This window comes from Trichosurus vulpecula, chromosome 2 (assembly GCF_011100635.1).
Source record: "Trichosurus vulpecula isolate mTriVul1 chromosome 2, mTriVul1.pri, whole genome shotgun sequence".
NCBI lineage: Eukaryota > Metazoa > Chordata > Mammalia > Diprotodontia > Phalangeridae > Trichosurus > Trichosurus vulpecula.
Genome location: NC_050574.1, coordinates 264,605,603 through 264,618,070, shown reverse-complemented (window position 1 = coordinate 264,618,070; position 12,468 = coordinate 264,605,603). Strand labels below are relative to the sequence as shown.

The following is a 12,468-nucleotide window of genomic DNA, read 5'->3' as shown; positions in this document are numbered from 1 at the left end:
AGGAAGGAAGGAAGGAAGGAAGGAAGGAAGAAAGAAAGAAAGAAAGAAAGAAAGCAAGGAAGAAAGGCAGGAAGGAAGGAAAGAAGGAAGGAAGGAAGGAAGGAAGGAAGGAAGGAAGGAAGGAAGGAAGGAAGGAAAAAAGGAAGGAAAGAAAGAAAGAAAGAAAAAAGAAAGAAAGAAAGAAAGAAAGGAATGAAGGAAGGCATGGAAATAGGAGGAGAGAGGGGAAAGAAAAGGGAGGGAATGGATAGAAGTGAGGGGAGAAGGCCAAGAAGCAGTAGTAGGGAAAAGGGGAAAGAAAAGGGAGGGAAGCCGATAGAAGGGAGGGCAGACTGAGGACAGTGTAGTCAGAAGCAAAACTGTAGTGAGGAAGGAAATGGTGAAAAGAGAGAGAAAAGTGTAAACAGAGAGGGCAATAGGATGGAGAGAAAGACACATTTAGTAATAATAATTATGAATATGAATACAATGAACCCTCCCATAAAACAGAAGCAGATAGCAAAATGGATTAAGAAACATAATCCTACCATATGTTGTTTACAAGAAACACATTTGAAGCAGTGAGATGTATGCAGAATAAAGGTAAAAGGCTAGAGCAGAATATATTATGCTTCAGCTGAAGTAAAAAACAAAAAAGCAGGGATAGGCATCCTGATCTTAGACAAAGCAAAAGAAAAGACAGATCTAATTAAAAGATACAAGGAAGGAAACTACATCTTGCTGAAAGGTACCATAGACAATGAAGTAATGTCAATACTAAACATGTGCACCAAGTGGTATAGCCTCCAGATTCTTAGAGGAGAAGTTAAGAGAGTTACAGGAAGAAATAGAGAGCAAATAGACAGTGGGGGACCTCAACCTCCCTCTGAGAACTAGATAAATCTAACCACAAAATAAACAAGAAAGAAGTTAAGGAGGTGAATAGAATTTTAGAAAAGTTAGATATAGTAGACTTCTGGAGAAAATTGAATGAGGAGGGAAAGGAATACACCTTTTTCTCAGTGGTACATGGCACCTGCACAAAAATTGACCATGTACTAGGGCATAAAAACCTCACACTCCACTGAAGAATGTCAGAAATATTAAATGCAATCTTTTCAGATCACGATGTAATAAAAATTACACATAATAAAGGCCCATGGAAAGATATACTAAAATTTAATTGGAAACTAAACAATCTAATCACAAAGAATGAGTCAAACAACAAATCATAGAAATAATCAATAACTTCATCAAAGAGAAAGACATTAATGAGAAAAAATACCAAAACTTATGGGATGCAGCCAAAGTAGTTCTTAAGAGAAATTTTGTATCTCTAAATACTTACATAAGAGGAGATCAATGAATTGGGCATGCAATGAAGAAGAAATGAAAACAATAATTAGGAGCTATTTTACCCAATTGGGTGCCAATAAATCTGACAATCTAAGTAAAATGGATGAATGTTTATAAAAAATATAAATTGCCCATATTAACAAAATAGGACATAAAATATTGAAGTAATGCCATTTCAGAAAAAGAAATTGAACAAGCAATCAATAAACTCCCTATCCAAAATCACCAGGACCACATGGATTTATAAATGAATTCTACCAATCATTTAAAGAACAATTAATTCCATAAATTTCTTGGGAAATTAGGCAAAGAAAGAGTCCTACCAAATTCTTTTTATGATACCAATATGATGCTGATGCCTAAACCAGAAAGAGCTAAAACAGAGAAAGAAAATTATAGACCAATTTCTCTAAACAATATTGTTGTAAAAATTTTAAATAAAATATTATCAAAGAGATTACAGAAACTTATCATGAGGATAATGCACTAGGACCAAGTTGGATTTAGACCAGGAATATTAGAAAAAAAAACACAGCATCATTGACCATATTGATGATGAAATTAACAGAAATCATGTGATTATCTCAATAGATGCAGAAAAGACTTTTTACAAAAGACAGCACCCATTCCTATTAAAACCACTAGAGAGCATAGCAATAAATGGGGTTTTCCTTAAAATGATAAGTAGCATCTATCTAAAACCATCAACATGTGTTATATATAATGGAGATAAGCTAGAAGCACTCCCGACAGGATCAGTAGTGAAACAAGAATGTCCATTATCACCAATATTATTCAATATTGTACTAGAAATGTTAGCTTCAGCAATAAGAGAAAAAAAGAAATTGGAGGAAGTAGAATAGGTAATGAGGAAACAAAGCTATCACTCATTACAGATGATATGATGGTATACTTAGAGAATCCTAGAGAATCAACTAAAAAACTACTTGAAATAATTAACAATTTCAGCAAAGTTGCAGTATATAAAATAAACCCACATAAGTCACCAGCATTTCTATATATTACTAACAAAACCCAACAGCAAGAGGTAGAAAGAGAAATTTTATTTAAAATAAATGTAGACAATATAAACTATTTGGGAGTCTACTTGCCAAGACAAATCCAGAAAACATATGAACACAAAACACTTTTCACACAAATAAAGTCAGATCTAAATAATTGGGAAAATATCAGTTACTCATGGGTAGGCCAAACTAATATTATAAAAATGACAAATCTACCTAAATCGATTTACTTATTCAGATCCATACCAATCAAACTACCAAACTGTCTCAGGGAATTTCCCCTCAGTTTGGATCTAGAACTGTTTCTCTCTCTTGGACACCTTGCTTTCATTGGGAAAGCTCTTTGCCTCTGTATCATCTGGCATATATTCTCTATGTATACCTTCTCTGATTTCTATTTTTCTGTAATTTGTATAAATGGGTGTCTTTGCTAAAAATAATTAATAATAATGATGTATCAGCTCTCTTAGTGACGTTGTCTCACCATAGGGATTCTACTTCACCAGTCAAATATTAGGAATTATCACTAGTTCATACCATGATTCTTATTCATACTTCTAATTACCAGGTTGAAGTGCAGTTTAATTATCTAGTTTCCCACTAAGGGACCCAATTCTCATAGATTGAGAGGAAGGGAAAGAAACAGCAAGCAATTTCAGTGTTCCTTCACAACTTGGGCCTTTTCCATTTTCTTCTCACCTTTTTTCTGTGCCTATAAAATAGAGGAAACATACTGATTGAAAGACTGGGGGTGGGTGAGTGGATCTCTCTACTTTCAAATGTCCTCTGATGGGAGGAAAGGATGAATAAGCAGTTTGTTTATAAAGGAAAATCAACTGGCCAGTACATTTTTGAGTAACAATTAAAGATGCAGAGTGAAATAAGCCAGGAAAACAATTTACACAATGACCAAAATAATGGAAAGGACAACAATATTGAAAGATTTCAGTATTCTGACAAATGTAGCAACCAATCAGGACTTCAAAAGACTGAAGATGAACTGTGTTTCCCATCTCTCAGAAAAGAAGTACAGAATGATTCATAAATTCAGACATAATCAATGTATTGATTTTCTTGACTTGATTATACTTACTTGAAAGTAGAGATTCTATTTGGAGGAGGTGGAGATGGTTGGAAATGATAGAGATTTTTTAAAAAGAAGAAAAGAAAGAAAAAATACATCAGTAAATGATTTTAAAATACAGCAAAGAAAGCAAAAGCAATTTCAGTGGTATACAGCAGACAAGTATGGCAGTTTTGTTACTACAATATGAGATTATATGCTTTGAAGAACTGTACATGATGTAAGTTTGTAATTCCATATACATTTTTCTTTTCTGTAATCTTTGTAAATAGAAATGTTAATGTTTGTTGATATTTATTAAGTTCATAATAAAATAGTTATTAAAAATATGTAATTATATGAACAAAATTTCATTACAAAAATGGGGAAATGCATATCTACATAAGCATATTTTGTAAGAATCAACAACCTTAAAAGATAAAATAATTTACAATGGTTTGCAGTTTCTTAACAAAATTTGAAAGGTGCTCTAAGCAAACTGGGTTCACCAAGGAGGAATCAGGCTTTGTACATCTATAATTAAAGGCTTATTCATTCTCAACAATGAGTCCTATTTTAGATAACACTCTGTTAAGGGCAAATTTCACATCCTTATTCCTTAAACTATAGATCAAGGGGTTCAATGTGGGGGTCACAAGATTATTTAATATCTGAACCACTGAGCCAAGCAAGGGGCTGGGAGTGGGTTGTAGGTAGATGATGATAACAGGCCCATAGACACAAAGGATTGCTGTGAGGTGTGCACTGCAAGTGGAAAAGGCTCTTTGTCTACCTTCAGTGGAACGTATTCTGGATATGGAGATCCCAATGCGAGTATAGGAAATGACAATGAGGAAAAGACATATGAGAGACAAAAGACCAACATTAGTAAAACTAACCCACTGGGCTAAAGATGTGTCTGCACAGGCCAGAGGTAAAACAGCAGGAATGTCACAGAAATAGTATCCTACTTGGTTATGTTCACAATAAGGTAACTGGAAAGTAAGAGTGGTCAGGAGAGTAGCATGAACACAACCACACATCCAGGTGCTTGTTGCTAGGATAGAGCACACCCTATGACTCATGATAACTGTGTAATGTAGAGGGTGACATATGGCAACAAAACGATCATATGCCATAACAGTGTACAGGAAAGCCTCAGTGCATCCCAAGAAATGGTAGAAGAACAATTGAGCTACACATCCCTGGAAAGAGATGGCTGGTGTCTGACCAGAAAGATAGAACAACATTTTGGGTGAGGTGACGGAGGAGAATCCCATGTCAAATATAGAGAGGTTTCCCAGGAAGAAATACATAGGGGTATGAAGGCGAGAGGAAGAGATGATGGTCATGAGGATGAGCACATTCCCTGACAGTGTGCATATGTACAAAGACAAGAAGAGAACAAAGAGCACTGTCTCTAGCCCTGCTGTCTCAGGGATTCCCAGCAGGATGAACTCAGTCACCAATGTGTAGTTCTTCATTTCCAAGGCAAATTCAGCTCTTAACTATCTGTGAAAGGAAATGTGTAATATAATTTAATTTTAAAAAACACACTGATTTTGAAGTTAAAAGAAAGAAATGCTTCAAATTGCCCCAGAAGTTACAGACTGCTGCTGTCAGGGTCCCACAACTTCTCATTAAAAACTACTAAGGATCCAAGATCTTTCTGACAAATATATCTATACAGAATTATACAGAAAGAAGGTATATTGGAATAGATGTGGGAGAGGAGAGGTATTAGACTGACGACCAAACTGAAGATCTACAGAGCCATTGTGCTGACCTCATTGCTGTATGCCTGTGAAAACTGGACATTATAACAGCACCATGCTAGGAAACCGAATTGCTTCCATTTGAACTGTCTTAGGAAGATAACTAAATTTTTCACTTAGCAGGAGAAGGTACCAGACAGTGACGTCCTTTCTTGAACCAAATTGCAAGCATTCAAACTCAACTGCAGAGAGCACAACTGCAATGGGCTGGCCATGTTGTTCAATTGCCAAATGCATGCTTGCCTAATTACCGAGAACTCACCCAAGGCAAGTGCTCATATGGTGGTCAGAAGAAAAGACACAAAGACACTCTTGAAGTCTCTCTGGAGAACTTTAGAATCAACTGTGTGACATGGGAGACACTGGCAAAGGATAGCCCAGCATGGTGTGCCCGCATCAGATATGATGCTGTGTTTTATGAGCAAAGCATAATTGAAGCAGCTCAAAAGAAATGAGAGGGCACAAATTTAGAGAATCCACCCCAAATGATCACATGGACTATTCGTGCCCTATCTGTGGTAGAGCATTCCAGGTTCATTGTGACCTGATCAGCTACTGTCAGACTCATTGTAACTTGACTCTAACATAGTGATGTCATTTTGGTCCTCTTTGAGAACAATGACAGATTGGGACCAGACTTTAAATACCAGGCTCAGGCAACTTTATTTTATCCTAGAGGACTTTGGGAGGCATTGGAATTGTTTAATCTAGGAAGAAACATAGTTGGGTCTGTGTCTTAGAAAGACTATTTTGGCAGCTATATGGGGGATAGGTCATTCCTTGCCTATACACATAGAAACCAATAAGAATGAATTTCTGCAATTTATTTACAAGAGATAAACAAATTCTGGGTAGTGGAAGTTAGTATAAAAGAAAACTATTCACTCCTGAGTACTTGACACTTAATTCATATGATATACTATCTAGCTACAGTTTCCTGGGTCTAGTTTGGTCCATCATAATTTCATTTTGTCCTAGTACTTCAAATTCCTTGCAGGCATCAGAAAAGAATCACGTCTCTCATCATAGAATGCCCTTGGGTATTCAACTACTATCATTGGGATTAACCAGTGTCTTAGCTGACTGGTCCATTCTAAAATCCCAAAGTCTCTCTTAAATAATAAAGCCTCCTGAGCACATGTTGGGCAGTAGGTTCCCTACCTATCTTCCTAGGTCATTGAGCCAACTAATTCTGTTCTGCTCCCCTTCTCTTTCTCCCTCCTCCCTTCCCTCTTTTCTCATCCCCTCTTTTCCTTCCATCTTCCCCAGCCAAGAAGAAAAACAAAGAATGATGAAATTTGAAATTAAACCCATTATCTCAATAATTAAAATAATTCAATTTGAGCCAGGTAAACCAAAGTCCAGAAAGAGGACCCCCATCCATTGTATTTTTTAACTAGTTAGGGTCTCATCCCAGCATCATTCTTAGATCTCAGATTTTTTTAACTGTCCTGCTCCTTATCTAATGTGAAATGTAACATTCTTGTAGAGAAGAGACACAGATTCCTCTCTACCTCACACTCTCTCATCTTACAGGAAAAAATCAAAGATAGGGACCTGAGAAACTGCAAATACATTGTTGCTACACAACCAAAGTTTTGTCATTAATTAGGCAGATTGTCACAGAGAAATATAAATTAAGCATATCTTGGCAAAAAAAAATTGCAACCCCCCTTTGACCAAAGCTTCTTTGTCTTTGTAAACAGGTTCAAATAACTCAAGGCCCTAATTTGGGGGACTATTGTTGTCTTTACTAAGGTGTGTTTTGGCAGTCAGCTAATCCTACTACCATTTGCAGTTTTAGGATTCCCAAGAATGAGAATGAGGTCTCTGAACACTAGCAGTCTCATTTCCTAGGGTCAAAACTTTTTCAAGTGAATGTGAGAAATCTGGAAAAGGAGAGGAAAAAAGTATGGATAGGTTAAGGAGGAGAGGGTCAGGGAAGAGAATAAGGAGAGGACAAATTACTAACAACCTTAGACATGACTGACTGAGGCTGAGAGGTAATATTTTGGTTCTTCCAAGATTTGCCCTGCCGGGCATCAGAGAAGGGAAAACTTAAGATTTTTGTAAAACTCAATTCTCTAGTCAGAGACTAAAAGTTTCTCTTTTTCAGTCAATTACACAGGAAGATGATAGTATAGATCTGACAATACCTTTGCCTCTTTGCATGGAGCACCTCTCAGTTCCAGGAACTGAAACATTTCTCACATACATTGGAGCTTACATTTACTTGTCATTCCTTTGGGGCCCTATCCTTGACACTCAGCAAGCCTGGAGCAGAGGGATCAATTAATACCTGAGTATTCTGGGACCTTGGAAGAGGGAAAACATTGGCATAGACAGCATCTGGTGACATCTACCTGTAAGGCAGGTTTTGGTGAGACAATTTAATGCTTTTGTGTGGATCGCCTCCTGACAAATATTCTGACATATTGCTATTTATCTTTTTTCCATATAAGTGTATTTCTTATTTCTCCAAATAGCTTATAGTTCTAGGAGCTATGACTTTCACTTCATATTATTTATACTGCACTTGGCACAGTGCTTTATAAATAGTTGGTTATTTGTCAATCAAAAGGCTGACATGTATTGATCAAATTGGTATAGTCTTCTTTCTCCTTAGCCATGATGCATTTAACATGAAGAGATGCTGATGATTGGCATTGTTATTTCAAATAACTGTTCAGTTTGTTTGCATAATATGCAGTTTCATGTATATCTGTATTTGTAAAGCACTTAAGTCACACAATAGATAGAGTACTATACTTGAGTTGCTATCTGTGTGACCTTGGGCAAGTCATCTATAAAAATGGAATATTAAGAGCACCTCCCTTCCAGGATTGTTATAAGAATAAAATGAGATAATATTTGTAAAGCATTTTGAAAACCTTAAAGGGCTATAGAAATACTAGTGATGATGGGGGTGGTGGTTTTACTGGGTTTGTATCATATAAATAAGAGAAACACTCTTAGGAGAAGTGTAAGAGATGCTCATGAAGCTTACACACCTGACTTTCTGTCAAGATGGTAGAACAAGAATTTTGAAGAGGGTTAGCCTCATTTAATATCTCTCAAAAAGCAACAAAAGGAACACAAAAGAGAAGGTAAAATGTCTAAAAAAACACAGAGAGAGATATGAATCAAGCAGAATTTAATGTAAGTAATGTGTGCCAATTCAAAAAACATGCCCTCATGTGGCTGAAAAAGGATAAAGTGCCAGAAGCAAATGCTAGATGGCAAAACAACATTCAGTAACATAAGATATAGTAAGAAATAGCTTCAAATAAATAAATGACACATAATGTCATTAAGCAAGAAAAAGCATTGGTATGAATATCTCCAAAGTGAAGGAGTTTATAGAAATTTTTTTTTATTCAGAAGAAGGAACCAGGTCAGGATGAAGATAGCTAAAATCTATAGAAAGGAAACAATGAGAAAAAAGCAACATTGAAAGTATAATAAAAAGCCTAAAAAATAATCCACAGAAACAACTGGCTTACAACAATAGGAAACATAACTGTATATAGCAATGCTGAAATGGTAGAACATGATGGGAAAACGGATCAATTATTGAAAAACATTAAAAAGCTACAATGCAGTGACAAGCTCACAGGATAGGTGAAGATGGAACAACCTATGGATTAGAGTCAACCCAGAAAATTTAGCAAAACAAAATAGTATGAACACTCATCCAGAAGATCACCCAAGAAAACTTTCAAGAAGAGTTTTCAGAGAGACGTGACCTTTGGGCAGTCTTTGAACTACAACCATGACTCCACTCCAAAAGGGAGGTATTTGAAATGATTCACATTTCTCAATTCAAAACAAAATAGTTTCTAGTTAGACAATATCATATAGCCTGAATGACTAAATGTTTCTGATACATATTAAAAAGTGAAAACTAAAAAGGAAAAAGAGACACAGATAAGATAATGTTACTTTACTTTTATTTGCTAAAGGAGTCCAGAGTTATTTTTGATGTTTTAAAACCTACAGTTAGCTATATAGTGCAGAAGACTTTTGAGAGTTTTGTTACACTCAGGTTTATCATGGTAAATAATAAGATTTTTAATTCTTAATAAACAAAAAATGGAAACAAAGAACTACTTAAGAATAGCAATATAAAGAATGCCATCAGAGAAATATATAGCTCCAAAGAAACAAGAAGTTGGACTAATGTGAATTCTTTTAACTATGCTGAGAAATAATTTGGAACTATGTGAGAGTAATGACTAAACTATTCATACCTTTTAAGTGTGAGATCCCACTGCTGATCATATATACTCAGGTTGTCAAAGAGAGCCCTGATATGTATAACAAGATATTAATAGTGGCATTTTACTTTGCGGGAATCAAGAATTCAAAACAAAGTTTGGGAATGGCTGAACAAACTGTGGTATATGCATTGTTACAGTGTTATTAAATGGTAAATGATGAATATGAAGAAGTGAAACATGGAAAAGAAACATGTGAAAACAAGGATGAAGAGATAGAATGAAGTAAGCTGAACCAAAAGATGAAGGTACAAAGACACACATGATTAAGATTTTTATCAAGATTATATACATGATTAAGATAATATAAATGAAAAGAACTTTAAAAGGAGCCAAAACACTAAGTAATCAAAATGATCAGTCTTAGTCCAAGACAATAGGTAATAAACTCTATTTGCCTCCTCTTAACAGAGAGGGTAGAATGTTTCATCCTTGGTAAGACACCGCCACTGTATTAATTGTTTTTGCTGGTTCCAAGGGAGGCAAGTCTCAAAGATGAAGTGTTAGATGGGGCTATAACAGGAAAGGACTAGGTAACTGATGGCCCAACTGCACAACTCATTGGTATCCTTTCAATGTCAAGAGATTTCAAAACAAGTTCCTATCCTGTCAGCTGGATACCCTTTAAAAGACTGACAAGAAGGACATGGCCTAGAGACATGCAGAATAGGCAGTCATGGATGGGCTATGGTCTACTTCATCAAAAGGAATATCCATACTGATGACTTAACAGGTCCAACAAAAGATCTAATTATGAAAGTTTTTATTCCCTTGTGATAAATTCAATAGGGATTCAAAAAAGAAAAAAATACTGACTTTGGTAAAGCTAAGTTGACTGGACTCTTCCGTGAGGAAAAAATAAGGAATAGAATAAAATCAAGAATTCAGTTGTTTTCAGGAAATACATTGTCAGGATCCCCATGCTAAGACCACCCCTCTCTTTTTACTCCTGTTTTTACTATTAGGAGATACCCTATTCTACAGAGCTAAGTTCCAGCAAGCAAGCCGTACTTCGATATTGGTGTAACAAAAATGTTTTTTGCTCACCCTCTGGATGAACTCAGCTGCAGCAACATCCCAGAATTTGTTCACAACAGCCCTAGGTGGTCCTTGAACTCAGACAAGCACCTACAGGACTCCTGTTCCAATCATGAAGCCCTGCTGTCAATCAAACTTATTTCATTGTTACTGTCACCCCTCATTGTCAAGGCTACACCTCACTGTGCATCCATTGCTATGTGTATTAAGATTTACCCACACTAAAGAGAATCTCCTACTCAAGTAGGCCCTAGCACATGTATCTAGTTTCCTTCCTCCAACAGAATAAAGAAAGCTTTTTGCTTATGACTGCTGTTGACCGTATTTTTTTTTATTTTGTCTTTATTTTATTTTGTTTCTTAGACTTAACTGTGCTTGTGATGCCCTGTGTGAGCTGTTTGGTATTTTTATAGTTAATAGTGGTTATATATCTTCTGTGACTTTTTGGTCAATTGTTTTCAGACTTGGAAACATTCAATTTATAAATATTTAATAAATTTGTCTCAAAGGGTGATATAAAATTTATCATATCGTCATACCAAATCATGAAAAGTAAGAGTGACATGGATAAGTAAGCAAAGTGGAATTCAAACCATACATAAAGCATTAGAGGAGATAAATAATGGCATTTTATCATGCAAATATCCAAAAAGAGAGTACCCAAATTTTAAATATGTATGTACCTAATGACCATAACATAAAATTTATAAAACTTCATAGTCTTACAGAAGAAGGCATAATTTTAAAAGATCGATAATAGTAAGTTTTGATACCTTGTATCAGAATATGAGGAATTAAATAAAAAGATAAAGAGGAAACACATTATAAAATTTTCAAGTATTAACCAAACTAGACAAAATAGTGGTAATTTGAACACAAAGGTTGGACTAGGTGAGACTGGCAAAAAATGTATTGGAAAATGTGGTGCAGGAGTAAGGAAACAGAAGGCTAAAGACATGCAGGTTGTACAGAAACTTCGAACCTAGACAAAATGAATAGTTTCCTCAATGAAATCACTGAAAAATCTTTAAAAGGAAAGTAACTCTGTGTAAATGAAAAACCAAGAGTCGTCCCAGACATACTTCCCTCCTGTAAGCAGAGAAGCAAAGGGCTAACTAGGCAGAATAGTGTATCTATCACCAGAAACAGTCACTATATTGCTTAAATGTTAAAAGGGAGAGTTTGTAACAATGGGAAGTTCAGGGTGGGAGGAAAAGGTATTTCTAGAAATGTCTGTGATTTTAAAACAAAAAGCATGACTAAAACATATTGAAACATTTTTCAAAATAGGAAGGTACTAGACATGGTAAACACTGAAGAAAATCACAGAAAATAAAATTGCCTCTATTTCAATAGAGATGAAATCACTTATTACTGATTTGGGGATGGGTGGAGTCATTATTATTGACATGGTGTGGGGAGTTATTTCTCAGTTTTCTCCATATAGTAAGACCAATGACTTTTAATGCAAACATAAAAATAAATACAGGTCTAGAAGCAGAAAATATGAGGAAAAAAATGCAAGTTTTTTTCTCTATTTTTCTCTTTCTAAGTCTCTTTGCTAGATTATCTGTGATGTCCTCCCTGTAATGAGTTCTTTTCTTTTCCATCTTCCCTGCTTCTCACTCCTTTTCTCTAACTGTTGCTACTTTATTTTTTCTTCATTTTGAGTAGTACATTATTTTTCCCCAAATACATGTCAAGACAATTGTTAGCATTCATTTTTTACAAGATTTTGAGTTCCAAGTTTTTCTTCCCTCCTACCTCCCCTCCCCTCTTCTTAAAATGGTAAGCAATTTGATATAGGTTATGCATGTGTCAACATGTAAAACATATTTCTGTATTAATTACAGTTTTGAAAGAAGAAACAAATCAAAAGGGGGGAAAGCATGAAAAAGAATAAAGTATGTGAAAAAATATGCTTTGATTTGGATTTAGAGTCCATCAGTTCTTTA

At 35.4% G+C, this 12,468-nt stretch overlaps 1 protein-coding gene across 1 annotated transcript; it reads right to left on the bottom strand.

The window, feature by feature from the left end:
- Window positions 1-3,971: 3,971 nt before the first annotated feature.
- On the bottom strand, window positions 3,972-4,910 carry LOC118839091 (putative olfactory receptor 10D4). Its single transcript, XM_036746527.1, has one exon. It carries the CDS (start codon window positions 4,905-4,907, stop codon window positions 3,972-3,974), a length of 936 nt encoding a protein of 311 aa, XP_036602422.1. The 5' UTR covers window positions 4,908-4,910.
- Between the last annotated feature and the right edge of the window lie 7,558 nt (window positions 4,911-12,468).